A 26,328-nucleotide genomic window follows, 5' to 3' on the forward strand; every position below is an offset into this window, starting at 1 on the left:
TGTTTTGAAGTTTGTTCAGGAAGTCGGACTACAGGGTTAGGCTTGATTTAGTTGTGACGCATAGTAAGCTTGTAGATCACTGACATTGACTCTGCTGTTGTAAATCCCTTTTTATAACTGAGCTTATCAATACTTTGCCATTGGTTCTTTATAATAATAGTTTTTGTACATTGTTGTTGGTGTTCATAGACTCCCTGCCTTTGTTGCAGATATAGAGGACTCCTCTTTATGCTTGGGGTCTGCATACTAAATACATCCTGCTCTTTAAACCAAATATTACAGTGTGGCTCGTGGCAGAGTCACACATGGCCTCAAGTCTGCTGCCTTCTTATGCAAGTGCTTCCTTTTCTGTTCTCTTGTTTACGCTGATGCATTTCAGCATTTTCGTGTTGGATCTGTGAGATGATGGCCTGGAGAGGTCCATCCACTTTCATTATCAGTCTGGTGTCGTCAAGCTTCTTCGAAACGCTTTTCACAGCATCAGTAATGAGGGCTGGTAGTCTAAAAGAATAGATCTACCTCATATTCTCTTACTGAGCACATGATAGACATAGGCATGCAAACCACACTAGAACCACTGAACACATTAACACACTGAATAAAGGTGGTAATAAGTTGACTTTAGTAATTAGTACAAGTATATAGTATATGCATACACTTGTTCCGTCTTGGTTATCTTAAACAGGACCAGTAACTGTAAAGATTAAAATAATCTTGCATGCATTTTGTTTTAAGCAAACGACTTTGTTTTCAAACTACAGTAGCCATGGTCTCATACTAAATATTCAGAAAAGTCTTTTTTTTTAACAAAGTTTAGACTTTGACACTATTCATTCTAGTTCACATTTTGTGTAAACAAACAGAACAGCAGACTTCATGCATTTAAGCTTTAGTCTGTCAGACAATCAGAGATCTCCGCCTGTACTGATGCATCAGGGGAAATCTAAATTCAATGTAAAATGGTGCATTTATATAGCGCTTTTATCGAAAGCGCTTTACATAGATTGTGCATTACATTCACCTCAGACCTCACCAAAGCCACCATACACACAGATCAAGTTGGATTCAGGGTCATACGTTGCTGAGTGAGGAGTTCATGGGGAACCAGCAGTCATTGTCTGTGTCAAGCTTCCACAGAGAATCCTTGCAGTGTGCTTGACTGGTCACAGACGTCTCCCCTCCAATCACGACGGCTGTATGATGGTCAGTCAAACACATGCCATGTCTCCAGCGTGCTGATGGACACACTGAAAGACATAACGCTGTGGAATCTTCTTTCTGCTCTGCGTTTTCTTCTCGTCCTTTTCCTCCTAAGATCTTAATTTTCTTGGGGCTTGGACCTTTTTCTGTGCCTTCAATTGAACTCCACATAGTCTGGCCTCTCCTTGGAATTGCGGCAGTCATATCCTGTGGCCAAGAAAGACGCTGATCACTTGCCCCAAGTAGACTCTCAGCTTGAAGCTCAGAATAGAAAACACTGTCTCCCAAATGCGAGGAGGGAGGGAGTGTTCTCTCTGCAAACTTTAAGCTTGATCTTCCCATAAACTCCTCTGCTCTCTTGCGCCAGCGCTGCTGCCACAACTTTGGGGTCCCAATCTCCATCCCAAGTGAGAGACCAGCTGTTTTGCAGTGACAGTGTCCCAATATGTTGGGTCTTCTCGCCGACCTGAACCTCCACGGATACGGAGGATATGGAGGACGAGGTCCACTCTCCAAGACCAAGGGTGGCTTGTAAACTCCTTTTGGAATTACAGAGAAACTGGCGGGGAGCACCAGTGATGGACCAAAGAGCGAAGAAATTTAACTGACCACCCATAATGAGTTCCAAAGTGAAGTGACAGATACGGACTGTGTTCTTAGCTCATTGAATGGTTTGTTCCTATTGGCATTGCTGACAAGGGCGAGAACGCACCACAACTCTACCTGTAGAACCTACTCTGATTTTATGGGCACTGAGAAACGTTTCCCAGAGGCTTCGACACCAGACAAATAATAAAGCCTCAAAATAAGACGCCACCAGGGGGGATGGCATTTCCAACCTGCACCTCTCCAGGCTAGCATCATGAGGTCTTAAAGAAATCTCTTTTATGGGACATAATGCCAATCTGTAGTTTTGTTTTGTTTTGTTTTGTTTTATTTTTTCATTGTTCAGTTTATACATTGAATAACTTTAATGCACTATAATAATTCCCTGGTACTATAACAATTACACAAAGTACGTGTAGTGTTGTCAAGCACTAATGTGCCAAATGAAAACAAATCCAAAGTCAAAACAATCATTGCTGCAGCCAGACTCAAACAAAAAGTCATGTCACATTGCTGTGTTATTTAAAAATAATTGAAATGATAATAATTTAACTGGTTTGTACTAGTTTATTGTTTACTAAAACTGACCTGCTGTTGTGAGAACTGGTACCTGGAACTGGAATTTGATGAACAATCATAAAGCTTTCATAACGTAGAGAACACTTCAGCCTGAGTTATACTCTGTTCATGAGACAGTGTCCCGCACCACAAATAAGCCAATCTACAAGCAGTGGTGTAAAGTAACTAAGTACATTTACTCAAGTACTGTACATAAGTACAATTTTGAGGTAATTTTACTTTACTGGAGTATTTCCAATTGTCTATACTTTTACTTCTACTCCACTGCATCTTAGAGGCAAATATTATACTTTTACTCCGCTACAATTATTTAAAAACTTTAGTTACTAGTTACTTTGCAGATTTAAATTATTATTATTATAAAACACACATTAACCACTTAATCCCCTATTTTATACATAGGCTATTTGAAAATAGCCGATCTACAAGCTCACAACGCGTCGCATCGCGACGCGTTGTGAGCTTGTAGCTCTGCTATTTTCAAACAGTTTAGTACTTTTACTTTTGGTACTTCAAGTACATTTTGATGCCAATACTTTTGTACTTTTTCTCAAGTAACATTTTGAACACAGGCCTTTTACTTGTAACAGAGTACTTCTACATTGTGGTATTGATACTTTTACTTAAGTAAAAAAATGCAGTACTTTTTCCACCACTGTCTACAAGCCACAATGCCTTGTAGATCTCTTATTTTCGGCACAGGACACCATCGTGCAACTCAGTATAAATCAGGATTCCTCACTGAAGGCATAAGGACTGGGTTGTCATTTGTTTCAGATCATAATGAAAGTCAGCCTCGTCAGGCACTCCATCCTAATGAAGTGAATGTAAATAATTTTCATGATTGAAATGTGTAGGACCTATAGAATAAACCTTATTTTCTGTATCTATACCTTCTTGTCTGAACTTTATTGATATTTTTTTTAGTAATGAAACGTATAGCGTTTAGATATTAGTATTCATTCATTTGTTAATCGATCAATCAGACCATGTACAGCTGAATGGTGAGAAGAACCCATTAGTGACTTCTTTCTCCTTTCAAGTACAATTACCTTGTGAATGCTGCCATCTTGTGGTAGAAAATACTTGTAGCTCATGTCTAATGGAAGAATGATTGCTGCTACTACATTTACCCTGTTATACTGATAGAGACTTGAGAGTAATGCAGCTTTAAGCTCCAGATCATCGATTCCCAACATATGGGCCGGGGCGCACTGAGGGTGTGTGAGGAGATTGTAAGTGGACCCCCAAATAATAGGCAAAACACCTTTTTTCACAATTGGCTCGTGTTCGAGGGAGGGAAGCCAGGCGGGAGGGTAATATTTGTCGCCCATTTGTGGGTCGGACTCGCAAGTAAATATTTTTTATTTATGAAAAATATATATTTATTTCAAAAGATTTTCAATTCCTTTTTTAGCTTTTTTTTTTTAACAATAATTCATTAAAATAAATCTAAATTCCATTTTTTTTTAAAGTAGTGAAAATAGCAGATCTACAAGCTCACAACACGCCACATCGCGACTCGTTGTGAGCTTGTAGATCGGCTATTTTCACTAGTTCGGGTCCCGGGAAGACATCACATTTCTCTTTTGGGTCATGACTAAAAAGGTTTGGGAACCAGTGGGTTATAGGGTTAGGTTTAGGCATGTATCAAAGGCATCACAATTAGATTAGGCATCTGTGTTGTCGAAACGTTAGTTTAATTTCATTCTAATTAAACTTTCTGCATCGTGGCTAAGAGCTGTGCGGCCTCATCCTTGTCAACAGGTTTAGGCATGTAACAAAGCCCACCTGGGCGAAACACTAAAGAAAGTCCCGTCAGCGGAGAGTGTTGGGCGGAAGGATACAACAGCAGTAACAACCAGAAATGTGTGTGGGGAGGAATCAATTGTCAAAATGACTAAATCGGGGAGAAAAGGGGGTAAAAAATAAATTAAAAACCTAATATTTTTATGTTAAAAAATTGTGATACATATAATTAGGATAACTTAAAGTATATTATATTAGTTCCGCAATGGATTGATTGCATCCAATATGGCTGCCGTGTTAAATGGTCACTGTCAGATGGGTGGGCCACGAACGCTTTCGAGATTTTCAAGTGGGCCCTGATCCAGAAAAAGGTTGAGAACCACTGCTCTATGAGTAGATGCAGTGCAGTGTTATTTATTGCAGTGGTTCTCAAACCTTTAAGGCCGTGACCCCCCAAAATAATTCAATTTGAACTGGGGACCCCCCACCCTGACAAGCACTTGTGGGAGTTGTGGGATTGTGGGAGTTGAGGCATTACATTTAGTTTGACTCGGTTCCACAGAAAGACATTGTGAAAATAGCTTGTAGATCAGCTATTTTCACAATGTTTGCCTCTTTCTTAGGTCAATATTTGACAATTATTTATAGTATAGTTTGTTGATTACCTTTGATGCAGTAATGGTCTTATTGTCTCCGCCAGAGAGTATGTTTTACCCTCCGTCCGTTTGTCCGTCCGTCCGTCCGTCCGTCCGTGTGTGTGTGTGTGTGTGTGTGTGTGTGTCCGTCTGTGAGCAGCTAATCTCCGCCACCATTGGCTTGATCGCAGCGAAACTGTGCACACACACTCCCTGGATGCCAATTCCGAACTTCTGCCCCAAATTTTTCACATGGGCCTTTTATAGCGCCACCAGGTGGCCGATTTGTGCAAAACATATTTTTTGACAGTACTCCTACAGATTTTGTCCAAAAATCTCGCAAGTCGGTACACAGTATCTCTATAGTCATTAAACAAAATGTGTCTTTCAGATCTTTCATATTCCATCCTGATTGGCTCAAAATGGCTTCCAAAGTTTACAGGAGTGCTCCGTTTTCAACAAAATGCCTCAAATCATGAACACAGCATGCAATTTCCGTGAAACTTTGCACGCACATTCCCACTATGCCGAGGAATAAATGCCACAAATTTTCAAATCAGCCTCATGGTGGCGCTATAACAGGCCGATTCATGTTTTTACCTATAACTGCACCGATCTGTTTAAAACTTTGTATGCGCACTCCCTAGAGGTAAAGGAAAAACCTTTACCCTGCATTTTTCACATCTGCCTTTTATAGCGCCACCAGGAGGCCGACTTATGTAAAACATTTTTTTTAATATTACTCCTTCCAATTTTATCAAAATTTCACGCAAATCAGTACACATGATCTCCATAGTCATGTGATCAAGACGGATGTGTTTGATTTTTCATGTTCCATCCTCATTGGCTAAGATTGACATCTAAAGTTTGCTGTAGTGGCTTGTTTTGAACAATCATGAACGCACCGTCCGATTGCGGTCAAACTTTGCACGCACATTCACACTATGTTGGGAACTAATGCCACCCTTTTAACATTGGCCTGTTATAGCGCCACCAGCAGGTCTAATTTAGCAAAACTTTTTTTTTGCACAAAATGCCTCAAACCATGAATGCAGTGTCCGATTGCCGTGCAAGGCCCAAGAACAAATGGCACCCTTTAAACATTGGCCTATTATAGCGCCACCAGGAGGCCACAATAACCTACCTGACCTGGCGGAGACCTGTGCTCCGAGGAGCACTTTTTCTAGTTTTTCAGTTTCGTTTCACTTTAGAGGTATTAAAAAGGTCTTAAGTCCTTAAATTGACACTTTAGAAATGTGCAGACACTCTGTGTACACTTATAACTGTACGTTGGTTTGTTTACTGTTGAGTGAGAAAACAGTGTTGCACATTAAGAACATCCTCTGGGGACCCTCTTTGGGGTCCAGACCCACAGTTTGAGAACCACTGATTTATTGCAGGACGCTTGTCTCTTTTTTCCCCCCCAGAACATGGATGTATATTTGCTTTTCTGCAGAGAAATCTTTACAGTCATCATTTTGGCAGCAAATAAACCAAAATCAAACAACAAGAGAAAACACTAAGAAAAACAAAAAAGAAAAGAAAACAGGACAATTTGGCAAACATATTAAACAACAGATTACATCAGGACATGTACTTGAAAGCAAACTATACATAACAGTATAACACAATATTAGCATGGCACATACATTTACACAAAAACGTACACTTTCATATAGGGAAATTAAAATACCCTATTGTATGATGTGTTTTTGTAGAAACACATCATACAGTACCTCATCTGGAGCTTAGCAGTAGGCCTACGCTTGTCTCTTTTAGAGGCATACCAAACGTGACTTGCATTCCTCCAGGCTTGCTATGATCCTCTCCACGCTGTGTGCAGAGATTGTGCTGGGTATGCATATTGGAACACGTACCGCATGCATCCGTCCAATCTGTTCAAGAGACGACAGATGATGACGTGATCGTTGTGGAATGCAAGACACGGCAAATGTAGGCCTTCTTTAGTTGTTATCTTTCTGATGTTTTAAAGGGATAGTTCACCCCCAAAAATGACAAAGGAGACACGAAGAGTCTCCTTTGTGTATCCTACCGGAACCCACTGCTAGTCATCAAATTATTGGCTAGGAATGTGACAAAAACTAAAACAATATCCATGAATTCAAGTCTCCATGGGGTGAGTAATTGATAGAAAATAAGTATTTTTTTTGGGGTGAACTGTCTCGCATTTTTTTTTAACACAAATCTTCTCTTCTGGCGGTCCCTGGCACAAAACATTTTCAGATGGGGGTCCGTGGCCAAATACATATCAATTTGGGGGTCCGCAGCAGGCGGCACAAACAAGTTTGAGAACCACTGATGTAGAGCAGTGGTTCTCAATGTGGTCTGCTCAGGGTTCCTTGAGGGGGGGGTCCACATGGACATTGACTCTCAGAGCTATGGGGGGTCCTTGAAAATAAAAATGTTTGAGAACCACTGCTGTAGAGAAGACCGACTTTCTCTAGCTCTAGACGAAATTGACCATGTCTGGTGGCAGTGTTGCCAGATTCTGTGAGAGAAACAAGCAACCAGGTCTAGGAAAACCAGCCCAAAATAAGCGACTATGGGCCACATGAGCACTTTAACATATACATCAGCTATTTGAAAATACAATCTTGCTGGGAAATTATTACTTATAATAAGCAGATCTGGCAACCCTGTCTGGTGGTGGTCGGTTGCTCTCCTGACTACAGGAGACTGTAGTATTGTAGGGTAGACTACAATACTACACTCGACATCAAAAGACCAGACCCGAATGAGGAATGGTGAGTTGCACTACAGGTTCATTTGTAACCTCATTATGCCAGAGTTGACCGGGTCTGTTGACTTGACAGACTCCTCCTTTCGCTTAATCCAGCCAATAGGGGTGCAGCTAGAACCAAACGTCTCCCAGCTGCAGGACTGGTTGGACGGCCTACACTACCTGAGGGAGTCTGACTGGGTCACTGCAAGGTGTGCCTGTCTGTCTAGCTCTCAACATGTCTGTAAGTAATGTCTTCATTGTCTTGGCTACTATGAGTTGAGTATTTGTTACATTTTTGAGAATATTAGGAGTTTAATAAGCAACTGTTCCATGTCTGTAGATTCTAAGATGTTAAGTTATAACTTCAACGATTCAGTGTTTAAGGTGGTTGTTGACTAACAGGAATTGCTTTACACAATTGTCTTAGTTATGTTAAATGTGGGTTGCACTGTGTGCTGTGCTGTTTTGTTACACACACTGAAAATGCACAATACAATCTGGTGTGTTGATTTAAGTCTAAAGTGTAAAAAAAAATCCATTTCAGGTCCAGATTTTACTATGTGCAGTATGAAGTGTAACACCATACTCTAAATGGTACTTCTTTTAAATCAGAACTATGCATAACGTACAGGTACTATTGGCAGAACCTGATTCTGGCAGTATAATTTGTTGGCTTGGTGAAGGTGTGTAGGGTGGGTGATGGTGTGTTGATTTAAGCAGTGTCACCTGGCCTGAGTCAAACTCTGAGCTCGGTGTGATGCCACACCTGTTGTGCATGAGGCCATTGTTACTCTCCTATCCTCCTCTGCTCTCCCTTCTCTATAACATCAATACATCATCAATAAAGCAGAACGTAGGGGTGCAGCAGTTAATTGAACTGATCGATTTAATTGATAAATATATATATATACAGTATATATATATTGCGCTCACTTGTAATGCGATGCATGGTGAGCTTGTAGATCGGCTAACTTTGCTCAGCACTGTAGTATGACAGTATAAACTAGGGATTAAATGGTTAATCAAAGTGTGTGTGTGTGTGTGTGTGTGTGTGTGTGTTAATATATCAATAAATGCATTACAAATCACTTTGTGCTAGTTTCAACGCTAGCACAAAGTTTCACAGGAGAGGAGGTATTTGAAATCCTTCCATTTTACTACTAGGCCTGTAATCCTACTTTTCTTACCTGACAGGTTCTGAGCCCTGCTGCTCTCACAGTAATCATGTCCATCTTGCATTACGAGCAGACAAAAGGGTACATTTCCTAGAAGGTGACACATGGTGTGTTTTTATATACGTGTGATTGTGATCTATAGACTGCCTTTGAGAAAGCCGCGGAGGAAGTGAAGGTACTGAAGACGAGACCGAACAATGCTGAGCTGTCTACATGCTACGGTCTGTACAAGCAAGCCACCGTTGGAGATGTTGACCATGGTGAGTTGATCTATATCCACTTGATATGACATCGTTGCTGTCGGGCAGAAACCTCTTATCTCCATATTCTATGTTTTTTTTTGTACATTAACGCCCTACGTGATCATACTATGGCGTCACACAAATGTTGAATCTTGCATTTTACTTGACCACTTAAAACCCCCAGGGGTCTGTACTTGGCCCCCCTCCGTTTTTCCCCTTTACACCAAATTTATTTGAAAATAGTAGCGCTGTTTTTGCCATATATTCGCCTATATTATGACATGCCCAGAATAGGTTAGAAAAATCCTGTCAAAAGCAAAAGTGGGAAACGTATGTTTCTATGTACTTTCTACAGATGAAAAAGGCAGTATAATGACATATCAGAGAGAGAGACAGCGAGTGAGATGTGTTGCTCACCCTTGCTAGATAAAAATATGTTGGATACCACTTTGACCCATTAATTCCGGGGACGCATCTGTGTCACTTTAGATTTCTTTGGCTATTAAAAAATAGCAGATACAAGCTCGTAGCGCTGCGCTATGAGCTTGTAGATCTGCTGTTTTTGAAAAACAAAAATTCAAATGTGTACATCTACATTTTTGAATAGCTAATTAAATCTAAAACGACAGAGATGCATTCACGGATTGAATGGGTTAATGTTTTTTTTCCACAGAGCGTCCAGGAATCCTGAACTTTGCTGGCCGTACAAAATGGGACTCCTGGAGTAAACAGAAAGGTGGGCTAATAAAACAACCTGGACAATATGGTTCATGACACTTTGTTGGGATACAGCTTTATCAGCCAGTTCTACAGGACAGACAGCTTTTGTGGAGTTCCATTATTACAGTTGGGATTAGAATAGAAATAATGTAAATGTTAGTATTGAACTGATCAGATCTTGAAATGTTTTCATTTGTCAAAAAAAAACAAAAAACCAAAACATCACACTTGACAGACTTTTACATATTTGATCGGAACTTAAAAGCTCAACATACAGTCACATCTGGAGTGTTCATTTAAAAATCTAAAAATGGATGCTACATGTACATTTTTACACTTCCAGAGTCCAGACTAGTTAAAGACATGGATTTTGTTTTGTTTATGAGCTGCCAAAGCTGTTTTGCAGGCAGGAAAAAAACAATGGCATCCCAAAAGACTTAAGCAGAGAACTACAGTACAGCACACGTTTATTAGATCAATGACATGGCTGACAGGTTTCTCAAATAATCCTCAGAGTGTAGATGCTGAGGAAGACTCTGAATCAGATCACTGAGAGGGGCTAATTTAACCCATTAAAACCGGGAAAGCATCTGTGTCATTTAATCTATAGCAACATATACAAGCTCACAGCCCGTCACTTCGTGCCGCGCTGCGAGCTTGTACATCTGCTATTTTTGAACATTTTAGAAAAATCTTGTTTCTTTTTCTTTTTTTTTAAACACAAATCTTCTCTTCTGGGGGTCCCTGGCACAAAACATTTTCAGATGGGGGTCCTCTGCCAAATATATAGAATTTGGCCTCAGGTCTTAATGGTTAAAAACATAAACATGAAGACGGCTTATTTTACCCCCCCCCCCCGAAGATCAAGGACTAACAGGCGTTTGTGTTTTCCAGGTCTGTCCAAAGACGAAGCGACGACTGCCTACATTAATTTTGTGGAGGAGATGAAGGCAAAATATGGCTTGTAAATCCTCTAGATGCTGTATTAACAATGGTCCACTAGTGTTTATTGTCACTGATAAACATCCCAAAAACAGTAACCCACCCCACATCTTTGCCCTGGTCCTTTAAAAAGAAAACAAGAACAATTTTGAAAATGGTACTGTTTCCTTAAGTGGTATCAGAGTTGGGTTGGGTTAGCCTGGTAAACCATAGCGTGAATTCACGCAACCGGGATGGTTTACCAGTCTAGGGTTGCCTTAGAGTTGTTGGCGATTGTTTTGTATTTCTTGGACTACCAGAGAGATGGGGTTTGCTGTGTAGAAAACCTCCATGTCTTGCCACTCAGCCATTTGGTTTTCCAAGTAAGGTTAAAACAAAATGTCAGTGATGATTTGCCGCAACCCTCTTACCATTGTAATTTATTTAATTCATACACAATGAATTGCATGGTGCAAGAATAAATCTTTCGGCTGTGCATATTTGACATTGATTTCTTTTTTTAACAAAAACAAATGCAGTAATACACATTTTGTATAAAAGATGACGGTCATGACATGAAGACCTGAATAAATAAAGACGAGAGGATGGAGTTTCTTCATCTCACACAACCTGCCGCTCAGTCCAACCTTTCAGGCTGTGACCCCCCCCAAAATAATCACTGAACTTGGGACTCCCCACCCTGACAAGCACTTGGAATTGTAGGTATTACATATAGTTACATTACACAACTGTGAGGCGTTGTAAGCTTGTAGCTCGGCTATTTTCACAATGTTTGCCCAATTTGGTATTAAAAAGGTCTTAAAAGTCATTATTATTTACAGATACCCTGTGTACACTTATACTGTATGTTGGTTTGTTGGTTCAGTTGGTTCCATTTGTACACTTGTCGGGGTTCAATGAACACAAATGGGGGTCCGTGGTATAATCATGAATATCCTTGAAATGAAAAGGTTTTGAGAAACACTGGTTCCAAAGGTCTGTGGAGCAGTCTGAAATCCTCACAGTCCCCATAGGTCTCCCTCTGTAGAGAAATCCCACCATATAGCCACATGGATGGACCGTGCAGCTCTGTGCCCCCAAACAACAAGGGTGAAAGCGTTTGTAAGAAGATCCCGGTGACCCCGAGCTGACAGGGGGCTCTCCCAAACATGCCATGGTTTATAGAGATGCCGTTTTATTAGAATATCGGGGGATTCGGTGGGTATACGTCGTGAATTCCCAAGTAGCTCCTCTGCTCAAAGCCATCTGTCAGCAAGAGTCTGGAGTTTCACAACACTAGGCGAGGGAAGTCCAACGCTTGGAACGGAACGGACAGGCTCTTCATTTCACCAACTGTGTTCATGGCACATTCTCGTTTAGAAATGCATTTGTAACACTTCGGCAGATGTTTCTTTGCCTTTGTCCACCACACACACTCTACTGTACATCCAGGGCAGGGATTTGAAATGATATTCACATAGAGGACGGATGGATCTCTCACCAAAATCACCAAGGGAATTGCGTCATTGTATTTGTGTTGTCTCCCATCTTCTGTCATTTCTTATATATACTACTTTATTGACGGGGTTCCACAGGAGTCTATCTTTGATTCCCTCCTTTCTTCTGGCCTGGGTAAACCACCCCGGTCGTGGAATTCAATTTCATGAAAAATGAAATTGAATTCCACGACCGGGGTGGTTCTCAAAGTGGGGTCCTTAGGAGGTTCCAGGGGTTGGCTAAATTGGTTAATATAGCGTCACAATCATTTTTATATCACTTTAACCATATTTTATACTTTGGCCATTCAAATAACTGGAGATATGAGCTTGTAGATTGCTATTTTTGCAAAAAATCGAGACAATTTGTGCAAATCTGAATATTGTTTTAAAAAAGCGTTTTTGTGTTTAACACTAATCTTTGCTTCTGGGGTGCCGAGCACAAAACATGTTTTGAGATGATGGTGGCGCGGGCAAATACAATTTGGTGTCAAAGTGTCAAATCTCTTTGCCGAAAATAGCCTCATTTACAAGCTCACAACTCGATGTAGAGTTGAGTCCAGTGTTGATTTCGTCGACTAAAACTAAGAGGAAAATGTTTGACTACCTTTTTTCACTGACGAAAACAAAAAAACAAAAAAACTAAGCTATGATAACTAAGACTAAATATATTGACGATTTTGTCAACAATTAAAAACTAGACTAAAATGTTAGTGAGGGACTAGTGGAGAAGAGATCCAGTAGAACTAAGACTACGTTAAGAACTAAGTCATTTTATGTTTGGTTGTGCTCGGGTGTTGCGCTCTGAAAATAGCAGATCTACAAGCTCACAACGTGTCGTGCTGAGCTTGTAGATCGGCTATTTTCAGCATGCAACCAAGTGGAAAACGACGCCACCAAGGCCCGTCAAAATACATTTTAGTCGACAAAATCAACTGTAGATTTAGTCAACAATATCTTATTTAGTCAACTAAAACTAGACTAAAACTTTTCAGATGACTAAAATATGACTGAAATTAAATGGAATTTCATTCAGACTATGACTAAAACTAAATACAACATTTGCTGTCAAAATGGAACACTAGTTGAGTCACATGCGGACGGTGTCCACCGGGTGTTGGGTGGCTGCCGGGCCGAGTGGAGGAGTGCAGGGCAGCAGGGTGACCTGTGTGAGGGCAGAGCCGCTCTGGCTGATGGAGCCGTGGTTCTGCCGGGGGGTCCGATGGGGGAGGTTCTGCCTCAGCCGCCACCTCCTCCACCGCCGCTGGATCTCATGCTGCACCTGAGAGAGGGGGTAGGGGGTGTGTGGGGGGGGGGGGGCAGAGAAAGTGACAAGATTTTAGTTGTAATCTTTTTTTTTTTAAGCGAACATTTGTAACTCAAATCTTTGCTTCTAGGGGGGTCCCTGGAACAAAATCTTTTACAAATGTTTGCTTTAAAAAATATGTATCGAAATATTTTCAAGGTTTTAAAACGGCACACAACGGCTAGATCGAAAAGGTGTAGGCTGAAGCCTTGGCTTATAGTGCCTACCCTTATTACTTTAAATAAGCTATATAAAACGGACAACAATTGCAGAATCATCCATCAGTAAAAACGACTATTTCTATATTTTTGTAAATATTACAGAATATATTTTTTATCATAACACTTTATATTTAATTACCATATACATTTTATAAATTTTCTTAAATTTGAAAATAGAGCTACACATTTTAAAATCATTTTCACAGCTATTCCATATTTTTATCACTTCCATGTAACTAGTTGGGAACGATCAAGAAGGCTGCCCTGGAGACATGATTAAGTGTTGATGGACCATGGATGGACGATTTGATAACATTATGAAGCCTTTGTTAGATACTAAGGCAGGATAGGAGAGGTTGGACTGATTTCTTTAATCTCTATGTAATTTGACCTCTGCTAAGAACATCTGGATGCTTTGACTTAATATAGAAAAACTCATAAAACTCTCACCCTGTATGTTCATATTACAAATTTTAATGAGTTTTAAGAGTTTTTAAAAACGTTTTGTCCCCCCGCACATAGTTTCTTACCTCTCCATTCATGAAACAGTAGAGAACAGCCACCACGAAGCCCTTTGAGAAATAGAAGAGAAAATGTTGCAAAAACATTCATGAGCAGAGCTGTTTATCTACAAGCATTTATAATGTTTTTGCGACACCTAGAGGCTGTTTCGGATATTGCAATATCTGAACATGAAGGCCAGTTTGATTTAGAACACACACACACACACACACACACACACACACACACACACACACACACACACCATCATACCTGTGTAGATGACAGAGCCAGTTCTGCAAAGTTCCATATCTTGAACACCAAACCGTTGAGTTTTACAGGTAGGAAGCCAAAAAGGATGTAGTGCAGACCAAACAGTGCCACCAGGAAGAATGTGGATTTGATCAGTCTCCCGCTCAAAGAAAACAATCCAATAAAAGCAAAGATTTGTGTTAAAAATGTTCACCTTTAAAAAAAAAGATTTAAGATTTGCACACATTTTCAAGATAAAAAAAATAGCAGATCTACAAACTCATAGCTCGGCACTCAGTGCTGTGCTATGAGCTTGTATATCTGCTATTTTTGAATAGCCAAAGGTATAAAATATGGATCAGATAAGATATTGATTCTGACGCTTTATTAACTAATTTTGCTGGGGACCCCCTGGTACCCCCCCCCCAAGGACCCCTGGGGGTCCCCGGACCCCACCTTGAGAACCAATGTACTACAGTATGAGGTATCAGAACCACTGCTCACTTATATTGATGGAATTCATTCCTGGGTCCGTCTGGCTGGCGCAGTTTGCCCACTAGAATCCTCATGATGCCGATGAAAAAGACTAGGTTCATCTGAAATAATGTCAATATGTGATTATCGTGCTATACTTCACTGATCAAATAACTTCAGAAGAGGATCAAATAAATACATACAAACAGAAGAGAATGGAAAAAGTTCAGTTTACTTACAAATATGAAGGGTAGCACTGGTACTCGTAGAATCCACCAGATCCACTCATGTCTCCTTGTTTCCCAGCAGCTTTGGCGATAAGATGAAAAGAAATTTAAAATATGTTATACAACACTTATTACACGATTTATTAATATGCCTAGTCGTATAACATTCGACTAAGTGTATACACTGTATAAGACTGTAGGTCTATAGCACTTTGTTTGCTAAGTGAATTAGATTTTAAGAACAAAGAGGCTGGACTGAAATATAAGTGAAACATTCGTATCATTCTTACCCTTCATCTTCATAAAAATATTTGGCGCAACCCCAGGTTATGATAACAATCAATGGCGTACCTGCAGCAAAAAAAATACGATCGACTTGAAATGGAATGTAAAATACCGGTATGCAAAATTATACAGAGTCAGTTACATCTAATTAAACTTATAGCGATGAATTGACTACAAAGGACCCCAATGGAAACAAGCCATAGTGCTTTCTTGGGTTTAAAATCCTCTTAACAGACCTTGTATTGAACTGTGCTTGTCTTTGCTTGTCTTTGCAAACTGTTACTGAAGTATTCAATCAATCAATCAGCGGTTTCCAAACTTATTCTGCTGGAGACCGAAAAACTTAAATTTGGTGTCTCCCTGGGACGCAAAGTTACACAAATATATTCTGAATTAACCACTTAAAACATATTTAGACACTCTACAAGCTCACAACGCGTCGCAGTAGATCTGCCATTTTTACTAGTTTGAATTTAAGTTACATTTAAGAGCTTTGTTCTATCCTGCTGTCCCTACCCCAGGCGAGGACGATGTACCAGGCCAGGTGTTTCTTCAGCGAGAAGAAGGATCTGCTGACCAGGGTGTAGAGGAAGTGTCCCTCCGCCAGCAGCCAGCTGTAGTTGGCCAGGATGGAGTAGTTGGTGAACAGCAGCACCACCTTACATGCCACCTGCAGCGCACACCATGACCAGGACAGAAGGCAAGCTACGTTTATTTCTTTATTTATTATAGCAACAGGGGTCTTCAACGTTTTTCAGGCCAAGGACCCCTTAGCAGAGAGAGAGAGATGAAGCAGGGACCCCTAATATAATGTACAAAATTGTGTTGCAAATTTAACTTTTTCATCGATTTCATAGATAGCTTTGTTGACTATCATCATCAGCGTTGTGTAAATCAATGTTTTTTATGTTTATGTCAGACATTTAACCACTTAAACCCTCAATACTAAGTAAACTTGACCTTTGGCTCTGTACTTTGTTTGCAAGGCGTTGTGAGCTTGTAGATCTGCTATTGTCGGCTAATGTTCCTCTTAGAAAGGGATGCCATAGGGTTGAAGTGGTTAATGTAAAAACTAAACGTAAAAAGTTCATATTACCCCCTATAGCCTAGGGCCCCCGGGCCCCCTGTTGAAAACCCCATGTACATTTCGACAACAAGGCAATTCAGTGTGCTTTACACAAAACATCAAACAACGGAAACACATTATAAAATGACATTAGGATGCAATAAAAACGAAGTAAAGTAAAACATAAAATTGCGTTTTTTGGGGAGTTTGTTCCAGATGTGTGTGGTGCATAAAAAGGCTTGTGTATACATTTGTAATTTTTACAGATGGATATAAAGCTTGGATGTATGTCTCTTTTAAGATCGTAAACCCTTTATACTTCATTGACTGGGGTCCCCCTGAGGTCTATCCTTGCCCCCCCCCTACATCAAATCTCTTCGCCGAATGTTCAACTATTATGACATGCCAACAAAAGGGATGCTAACACCAACACAGATTTGAGCATTAACTCATCGTGCTAGCCAACAAGTTGATCATCTATCCAAAAGATTATAATAATAAAAATGTATATTAATAATGAATGAAGTCCACATTTTATCTTTTATTGCCTTTCATATGTGACAAAACCCACTGACAGCAATGTTTTTTTTTAATCCACTATGAACTGTCTGGTATACAGTGGGATACAGTTCATAGTTATGTCCCCCAAAGTACTGTTCATGTTAATTATAAAGCTGAAATACCCTTATAATCACCCTTTCTGGGGATTGAAAGGGTACCTGTGAATGGTTGAAGGGCACAGTAGTACAGAGTACACCCATCTGGAGGTACAGTCAGAGAGTCTAGAAGATCCGTCTACAGCAGGCATTACGCTTGTCGTATTAGCTCGTCATGGTTAAGACTTTTATGGCATTTGTCATTACTTGGTGGTTTTAGCTTGTCAAAGCACACACGCTCAAATGCACAGTCCTTACTCATAAATCAATCCATTTTAGAGTTGTATCTGCGCGCCGGGAGAAGAGAGGATTCATTTCATATTTTACAAGCGAGAGGAGCGGCTCACTGGGGGAAACCAAGATTTCACTGTTGCCCTTGGCAATTATATGGACTGTCACAGAACTTAAAGCTGCACTACGTAACCTTCCTCTCCTGCCCTGGATTTGAACCCGGGTTTCCTGCACGAGTGCTAATTTAATCTTGTGTCAGGTCCTGTGTCTATAGGTGAGCCATGACCTTTGACGCCATCTAAATTTCTCAATAGAAGAGCAGGGAGACAAAATACAACCACCCCAATTGTATAAGTTGTATTGTTTTAACATACTCTACCGGTACAGATTGGACAAAATTAAAACAAATTCATTAAAAAAAGTTACATAGTGCCGCTTTAAGTCATTCTATTGCAATGCACTTTGCTTGACTTGAGGAATTGCAAACACAGTCTTATTCATTAAATGAATGTTTAGTCTAGGATTTAACCACATGACTCCAAGTGTTCCCGTTCTGGGCATGTCATTATTGGTGAAAAAAAAACTGCCAAAATGGGTGAAACTTGAATAGGGTTTAAGTGGTCCAATAAAGTTTGAATGTGGTATGATTTATTAACATAAGCGATTCAGAAGCAAGCAAATTCAGCAGCACGTCGGGATGGATATCGCAGCAGCCGCCACACCTACTGTACTGTGCTGTGTGAACCACTGCTTTAGAGCAGTGGTTCTCAAACGTTGTCATGTCAAGGACCCCCAAAATGATATGTATTTGACCGCGGACCCCCATCTCAAAATATTTTGTTCCAGGGACCCCCAGAAGCAAAGATTTCAGTTACAAATGTTCGCTTTAAAGAATATATATTCAAAGGTTTGCAAAAATGTTCATATCTACAAGCTCATAGCGCGGCACTCTGTGCCGTGCTATGAGCTTGTATATCTGCTATTTTTGTATAAAAGTGGTTAAAATGATTGTGATGCTATTTTAACACATTTGGCTGGGGACCCCCTGGAACCCCCCCAAGGACCCCTGGGGGTCCCCGGACAGCACTTTGAGAACCACTGCTTTAGAGGGTGCTACAGGTGGGACAGGCCCTATGTCTTCGTCAAGCACTTTGTAATACAGTAAGTGCTATGCAAATGTTATGGGTATTAATAATAATTTACTTACTGGGTAATGGTCGCATTGGTAGAACTCTTCATCCGTGAAGAGCAGAGAGTCTCTGATGAAGATGAAGACGGCTCTCAAGATGAAGGACACAAACAGCTGGATGTGAATGTAGTTCCTGGTACAATGGAGCTTCCTGGACACAATACAGATGTTTATTACGTTAATATGTGGATGCATACCAGCGTTGCAACATTTATTGTGTCGTTGTGTCTCCTGTTTGGTCAAATATTTTAATTGATATCATCAAAAGTGGCCTTACTTAAACTAAATCTCACAGTGATATGGTACAGGAGATAATACGTCTTATTCGTCTTCAACGCTCATAATAGTAATCATAATAATAACAACGTACTAACGTTAAGTGTTGAACATAAGATATCAGAGATCGTCCAAGATAATCTAAAATAAGAGAACCACAGAGAGAACAAATAAGATATCAAATCAATTAAAAGCATGTTAATAAAAATGTGTGTTTTAAATTTTGACTTAAAACATGAGATATTTTGCCATTGGGACAGTATCAGGGGGCTGTTCCAAAGTGGAGGAGCTTAAACATTAAAGAGCACACGTCCTTTACATGTGTCCTTTGACAGCAGAACAGCTATCTGACCTGAGGCTATGCGAGAGTGCTGCTATGAAGTTAAACTTAAAAGCTCAGAAATGTATAAAGGAGCCATAGCATGAAGGCCTTCACTGTACTATACTGTTACTGTACTGTACTGTACATGATCAAGAAGATCTTCAGATCAATGTGAACGTTGACAGGGAGCCTATTCAGCAAAAAAATAAGTTAGTTTTGATATGGTCTCTCTGTCTAGTTCTGGTTAAAAGTCTTGCAGTCGCATTTTGTAGTTGGAGAGGTTCAAGGGCCTTCTGATCGAGAGTGGTATATATGATGAAGTGCAATAATCTAACCTAGAGGATATAAAAGCACAACTTCTCTAAAGTGAGAAAGGTGAGAAAAGGCTATATTTTAGAGCTGACTCAGAGATGATCAAAACAGTATTTGATATTTGATTTGGTCCTCAAAAGATCGAACCAAGTCAAAGATCATGGTTTTGTAGCAGAAGCAGCTCAGTAAAAAAAATGCCTATATTTGCCTCTGAGATGTAGTGGAGTAGAAGTTTGAAGTATTGAACAATGATAAAAGCACCTCAAAATTGTACTTTAATCTGTAAGGGATATTTTTTGGTTCAAACAAAAAGCTTTTTTGTTAAAAGGTTGAAGCACTAGTTTCTGATAGTAATCATTGCTATAGAATGTTCAGTCACATGGGTCTCCCTGTCTCTCCAGCTCTTTAATAATACATTTTCAGGTAGGTGACAACATTTCAGCCAATCGGGAGAGAGTACCCATATATCAGCTTCATTTTTATAGTGTTTCAGTTCCAATTTTGTCTGCTCATTTATTTGTGTCACCACTTCCAATTTCACTTGTTTAATCTGTATCCTGACTGAGTTCTCTATCCTGTTCGGATGTATTCCAACCTGAAAATGCATTTTCTGTTTAATAAAGAGCTGGAGAGACATGGAGACTCCTGTTACTGAACAATGTAACACTCTATAGCAAAGTACTTTCACAATCTAAAGCTATTTAACACTTATTGTAACCAAAGAAAATCACTTACCCTACCTCTCTCAGTGCCAGACCCCGAGTTATCCCGAGTTTTTGGGTTATACCCTCAGTGCCAGAACGAGAAATCCCGAGTTTTAAAAAAAAAAAAAAAAAATAGATTCTTTTTTTTTTTTTTTTTTTTTTGAAAAAAAGTGTTCAGAACCCAAGATATCATTATCTGAAGATTTGCAGCTCCATCCACTCTTTGTTTAACCTAAAACTGAAAAAGGCTGTATCTCGCTTCCTAAGCACTTTTTATTTTCTTTGAAAAAACAAAAAACAAAATCTGGCAAAGTTCGCAATAATGTTTTTATTTCATTGGCACTGAAAGAGTTATAGTCCTGTAGCAGAGGCCCTCAGATTTTGAGATACCCACACCCGATACCCACAACCATGTTTTTTCTTATCTTTAGGGTCTCCCATTAATGAAATGGATTGTTGTGAAATTTTATTTTGGGGCAAAATTAGTTTTTTTGGCTATTCTTTAGAACTACCCCAATCTCTGAAAAAGGCAAATCCGAATAGGGCAAAGGTGACCAAATATGCTATAACTTGAGAATGCTCACTCTTATCTTCATCAAATTTGCTGAGGTATGAACCAGGTGTCTACCATACATCACCAAATAGTCAGAATGTAATTTACATAAAGAAATACTGAAATATAGTCCTTTAAACATACCTTTAGTTCAGGCGGAAATTGTACTTTTGTAGTGAGGACTCCTCTACTTTCCCTCATTTAGAAAAACAACATACATTTATGTCAAATAAGCTGTTACTGCATAGCCTAAGATGCTATTAAACAATAACCAGTGGTTGTGTGGAGAGATCTAGTACAGTTTTATTGCAAATGAGACTTCTTTAGACATACCCCTAATCACAGTATTCCATTTGTGTAATGCTTCTCTGTATTGAGGCCTGCAATTCTCAACAAAATCAATTAATCTATGCACCTTTGGTTTGGATGTGTATATAAAAAAGTTCTTACTGAAATCATAAATTCATATTTCCATTAATTAATGACATGGCTTCATGTTGCCCCTGCCACACACAGCAATCATGTGTGAGTGTGATTGAATATGGTGCTGTACTTTGCTCACATACATAATTGCCTCAACATTGCCCCAAATTTTACTGGAACAAGGCTTCAAGATATTCTCAAAACACAACAAAACTAATAGTCACAAATTGCAATTAGCAGTAATTCAGAAGGTGGTGGCAGATAATATTGTCAGTTGATAGATAGTATTGTTTTCAATATTGAAAGGTTTTGGATAGCTCTGTGGATCAAATTTAGCCCAAACTAAATTCATCTTTGACTATACACCCCACCCCAAAAAAAATTCTTGCATTATGAACCAATCTCTCTGCACCCCTCCCCTTACCCACCCAACTTCATAACTCCTCCCCTACATACACGAGAATATATATATTTTTTTTAGCGCAGTGCCATCTTGTAGATACAAGATTTTGAAAAACATTAAATAGATGTTTTAACACATTAGGAAGGCAATCAGTGTGAGTGTGCAAAGAGGGGTGGGGGTGGTTATGGAGGTTAGTGTAGAGCTGTCAGAACCGAGTATCTACTGGGTGCCTAGACAGAGGGGAGTATGGGGGGTGGGTCTGGTCTAGAGTTTAGTGGGCCTAAGGTTCCCCTCAGGTGGGTAGAGGGGAGTATGGGGGTCACTGGATTGCTCCCTGGGCACTTGGAGCGCAGAAGAGCAAAGTTAGGAGCCAAGGAGACCCTGAGTTTCTCCTCTCACCCATGTCCGATGTGCAAAATCTCCAATAGAAATTATACGCCATTTCAACGATTTTTTTGCAAACGATACATGAAAGATAAACTTGTATCTTTGCCAGATCTCACTCCAAGTGGCTTAGGGAGCCTGCGCTCTCTTCGTTCTCAGCTCCTCCAAAAGCAAATTAGCATTTGGGATGCAAACGATTTCTAAGTCACAGCACGCTGGAGGACGGAGTGAGGAGGAGGCAGAAATTAAGGTATTGGAATTTAGCTAATGCGTGAGGCTGAGAGGAGTGTCCCTATGTCGCCTGGCTCACTGGATAGTCCCACTGGTCCCAAGTGGACCTCCACGCTGGCTCCCGAGATAGGCACCCCCGAGATAGGCTCTCTTGAGTTAGCATAGGTAGTGAGGACAGTCCCCAGTGGTGGTGGTTGTAAGACCTCCACATATTGCAAGACTGTGTCATATAAATATGTATGTATGCTGGCCCCAAATGGACCTCCTGGCAGGTCTGGCTGGCTCCTATGCCTGAGATAGGCGCTCGTGAGTGGGCATAGGCGTTCGTGAGGAGGGTCAGCCCCCCCATAGTGGTGGTTGTAAGACCTCCACGTGGTGGTGCATGACTGTGTGTCAGGCAGACAAGGGTGTATGTCGGACTGGCTCACAGGAGAGTCGGTGGTGGCTGACCATTAATATTCCCAGGGGCCCCCACTGACTTATCATTATGGCTCAGAGCGTCCTCTCCCCTCTCCAGAACAGCTCCAGAACAAAAACTTGGTGTTTGCCAAAAGCAATGCTTGTTTGTTGGATAGCAGCATAGACACAGCCCCTTATGGGTGTGGAGGTCGGTTAGATTGGGATTCTATGGGGAGACTGGAGCCCAGGGCGTCATGGGCTGTCCCCTATACGTACCTTCTTGCTGTTAAAATTATCCAGAAAAAAAGATCAAGGTTCAAGCTTATTGCCAGCAGTACCAATCACAAAATAAAGACATGTGAAATTAATTTTGCACTAAAACCTCACACAACTACTAGTCTCAGGAATAAGGAGATGTTTGTGACAAGCACATCTGCACCTTATCCACGCCACACTCCTCCACCACCCCTGCCTAGACACCCAGACACTAGATACATGTTGTGATAGCTCTGTACTGACTTGCACACCCTCTCTAAGCCGCGAACAGACTTTTTGCATGCAGTCTAAGCGCAACGGGGCGGGGCCGCGGGTGGTGGCTGGGGAGAGAGCCTGGCGACGCGAGCTATGTTAGTTAGTGCACTGAGTGGCAGTTGGGGCAAACGCAGTCCCCACAACATCATTTACGATTTTTCAAACAACCGCAGACTACTTTTTTCGCCGATAAAGTATAGTTTTGGACCATGACGGAGGCGCGCCGACTCAGCAGACCTTGAGGCCGAGGAGTCGCGCCCGAGCGCCTCCAGGCGCGAGTGCCCGCGACGACCGGCCGATGGTCTGCTAGTCGACTAAGCGCCGTCCGAGTTATGTACCGATAGGCACAGAATCGTAAATGATGTTGTGGGGACTGCGTTTGCCCCAACTGCCACTCAGTGCACTAACATAGCTCGCGTCGCCAGGCTCTCTCCCCACCCGCCACCCGCGGCCCCGCCCCCCGCGGCCCCGCCCCCTTGCGCTTAAAGGAGTAGTTCACCCAAAAAATTACTTATTTTCAATCAATTGCACACCCTATGAAGCCTTGAATCCATGGATTCTTTTTTGTTTTTGTCGCATTCCTAAGCTAATAATTTGATTCCCGTCTCCTACCGGCTAATGTATCCGGTAGGAGACACAAAGTAGATTATTTGTGTCTCCTACCGGAAATACACACGTCATCAAATTATTGTTATAGGAATGCCACAAAAACAAAAATAAATCCATGAAATCAAGGCTTCATGGGGTGTGTAATTAATAGAAAATAAGTAATTTTTTGGGTGAACTCCTTTAAACTACATGCAAAAAGCCTGTTCGCCTCTAAGCCCATAAGGGGCCATTTCTCTCCACTGTATCCCCACTGAGGAGTCCATCTTCCCCATAGACCAGACAAGTGGCCATCTTTTTTGAGTGTAGCGTTGTGAGCTTGTACATCGGCTATTTTCACAATGTTTGTCTTTTTCTTACCTAATATTTGAGATAATTGAGTCTTAAGAGTAATTAAATTGTAACTTTAGAAATGTGTAGATACCCTGTATACACTTATACTGTACAGTATGTTGGTTTGTTTACTGTTGAGTGAGAGAACAATGTTGCACATCAAGCTAACCATCTGGGGACCCCCCAAAATCATTTGGGGGACCCCCAGTTTGGGAACCAGACACCTTTACAAACAAATTGGTGAAGAAATTTCCCGGTAAGGAATTTCTTCCAAGATTTGTGTAATATTCCCAATCTATCACATTGGCAGCCATGTTTTTACAAATGTCACAGTACCACCCAGTAATAATTAATCCTTATTGGTATCAAAAGAAAGCTTCAACAGAATGTGAATTACATGTATAGGTGATACATTCACCAATCCTGGGCATTATGGCATGTAGAAAAGGGAGACATGTCAAATTACATTGTTAAATATGCTTATAACCAATTGCTTTAATATATAATTGTACTTATAATCACTTGACTATAATTTATATATGCTAATTGGATTCCTAGATCACCAAAACATCATGGGGTTAGGCACCAAAATTACTTGTGTAGGGCAAATAATGAAGGAGTAATGGTCTTTTAAGGAAGTGGTGGCGGCCATCTTGGAAATTTGACATTTCTAATGATCAGATTTTGGTAAACTTTTGATATGTTATTAAGTACACCTGATACTACAATAAACCATTGAGAAACCTTTTGTTCTAATAATTTTTGGGTCAAACCATATTTGCACCCACCTATAATGTTTTATTTCCAGAGAAGGGGTATGTCTAAAGAAGTCTAATTTGCAATAAAACTGTACTAGATCTCTCCACACAACCACTGGTTATTGTTTAATAGCATCTTAGGCTTTGCAGTAACAGCTTATTTGACATAAACGTATGTTTTTTTCTAAATGAGGGAAAGTAGAGGAGTCCTCACTACAAAAGTACAATTTCTGCCTAAACTAAAGGTATGTTTAAAGGACTATATTTCAGTATTTCTTTATTTAAATTACATTCTGGTAATTCTGGTAATTCTTTGGTAATGTAGGGTAGACACCTGGTTCATACCTCAGCAAATTTTATGAAGATAAGAGTGAGCATTCTCAAGTTATAGCATATTTGGTCACCTTTGCCCTATTCGGATTTGCCTTTTTCAGAGATTGGGGTAGTTCTAAAGAATAGCCAAAAAAACTAATTTTGCCCCAAAATAAAATTTCACAACAATCCATTTCATTAATGGGAGACCCTAAAGATAAGAAAAAACATGGTTGTGTTTTGTTCTAACTCGGGTGGGGGTATCTCAAAAACTAAGGGCTTTTTTGAGGACTTGCTACAGGACTATTACAGTACTTAGACAAATTAACTTTTTCCACCACTGTTGCCCAGGCCGGTTTTAAAGAACGTTCTGTACTCTGATATCTTAAAGGATCATAAATGACGCATTAGCAAAGCTGGTGAACAACATACAGACTGCTTACCTAAACATACAGAGGATTGCCACGGCGATGGCGAGGGAGATGAGTGACAGGGCGTATCCCGCTGTGTACATAGCTTTCACATAGTAGAAGTACATGTGGTCTGGAGACTGCAGAAACAAGAACAGACTGATGACTTTGACCTTTAACGTTGCGATTTTATTCATGCATTTTATTATCATTTTTTGTCATTTTTTAACCCCTAACGCTAAAGCCGACATAGCCGTTCTACAAGCTCACAACGTGTCACCCTGTCGACGCGTTGTAAGCTTGTAGATCTGCTATGTTCTGGCATGCAACTAAGTATAAATCAGGAATAACCCCAACCCCTAATGTCTAATCCCAACCGTAACCCCAACCCAAATCTTTTACTATTTGTAACCTTTTAACCATAAAAAAACATGAAAACAACCATTTCTCTTGTGAGGACCAGGGACATTGTCCTCACAATGTGCATTTTTCAAATTCTACTATACTTGTGAGGACAGTACAAGTACACACACACACACACACACACACACACACACACACACACACACACACACGCGCGCGCGCATGCATCAATAAAGCTCTCAAACCTCAGGCAGAGAGTGGACATTGAAGGTGAATCCACATGCGTCCTCGTGAGGCAACAGAAGATCTGACCAGCCTTTCACTGTGCAGTTACGAGACACTTTACCTGAGAAAACACCACAAACATATCTATCAATACACATGCACTCATGCACACACACACGTGTCGCATGCACACATACACACACACATATAAATACATAGCAGCAAGATTCAGCTGTACTGTTTATTGTGTGTCTGTATGACACACACTAAACAGTACACTGTTGATCGATAGGCTACAACTCCACAAGT

General features: G+C 40.5%; 3 protein-coding genes across 3 annotated transcripts in view; 2 read left to right on the top strand and 1 right to left on the bottom strand.

Annotated features, from left to right (window-relative positions):
* The window catches only part of LOC308080141 (metalloreductase STEAP3-like), a 26,337-nt gene extending 18,627 nt beyond the window's left edge, over positions 1–7,710 (top strand). Inside the window, exon 7 of the mRNA XM_080421910.1 lies at positions 7,627–7,710. The gene's annotated coding sequence lies outside the window, so the exon portion shown is untranslated. The remainder of the gene's footprint in view (positions 1–7,626) is intronic.
* LOC308080142 (acyl-CoA-binding protein-like) lies at positions 7,627–11,066 on the top strand. Its single transcript, XM_080421911.1, has 4 exons — positions 7,627–7,753; positions 8,830–8,947; positions 9,603–9,665; positions 10,544–11,066. The coding sequence occupies exons 1-4, from the start codon at positions 7,748–7,750 to the stop codon at positions 10,615–10,617; spliced, it is 261 nt and encodes an 86-aa protein (XP_080278037.1). The 5' UTR covers positions 7,627–7,747; the 3' UTR covers positions 10,618–11,066.
* A 2,090-nt stretch (positions 11,067–13,156) lies between these two features.
* LOC308080503 (secretin receptor-like) overlaps positions 13,157–26,328 on the bottom strand; it is a gene marked incomplete at both ends in the record, with an annotated part of 17,682 nt that continues 4,510 nt past the window's right edge. Inside the window, 10 exons of the mRNA XM_080422399.1 lie at positions 13,157–13,348; positions 14,124–14,165; positions 14,368–14,509; positions 14,851–14,942; positions 15,060–15,129; positions 15,338–15,398; positions 15,849–16,002; positions 18,493–18,625; positions 25,465–25,571; positions 26,040–26,140. Of these exons, the coding sequence (XP_080278525.1) occupies positions 13,157–13,348; positions 14,124–14,165; positions 14,368–14,509; positions 14,851–14,942; positions 15,060–15,129; positions 15,338–15,398; positions 15,849–16,002; positions 18,493–18,625; positions 25,465–25,571; positions 26,040–26,140 (1,094 nt within the window). The remainder of the gene's footprint in view (positions 13,349–14,123; positions 14,166–14,367; positions 14,510–14,850; positions 14,943–15,059; positions 15,130–15,337; positions 15,399–15,848; positions 16,003–18,492; positions 18,626–25,464; positions 25,572–26,039; positions 26,141–26,328) is intronic.

This window comes from Gymnoscopelus braueri (genome assembly GCF_963280865.1).
Source record: "Gymnoscopelus braueri genome assembly, chromosome: 24".
Lineage (NCBI taxonomy): Eukaryota > Metazoa > Chordata > Actinopteri > Myctophiformes > Myctophidae > Gymnoscopelus > Gymnoscopelus braueri.

Coding starts and splice junctions, on each gene's coding strand:
- LOC308080142 (XM_080421911.1), top strand. Junction 8,948..9,602: donor CGTTGGAGATGTTGACCATG/GTGAGTTGATCT, acceptor TTTTTTCCACAG/AGCGTCCAGGAATCCTGAAC. Junction 9,666..10,543: donor CTCCTGGAGTAAACAGAAAG/GTGGGCTAATAA, acceptor TGTGTTTTCCAG/GTCTGTCCAAAGACGAAGCG.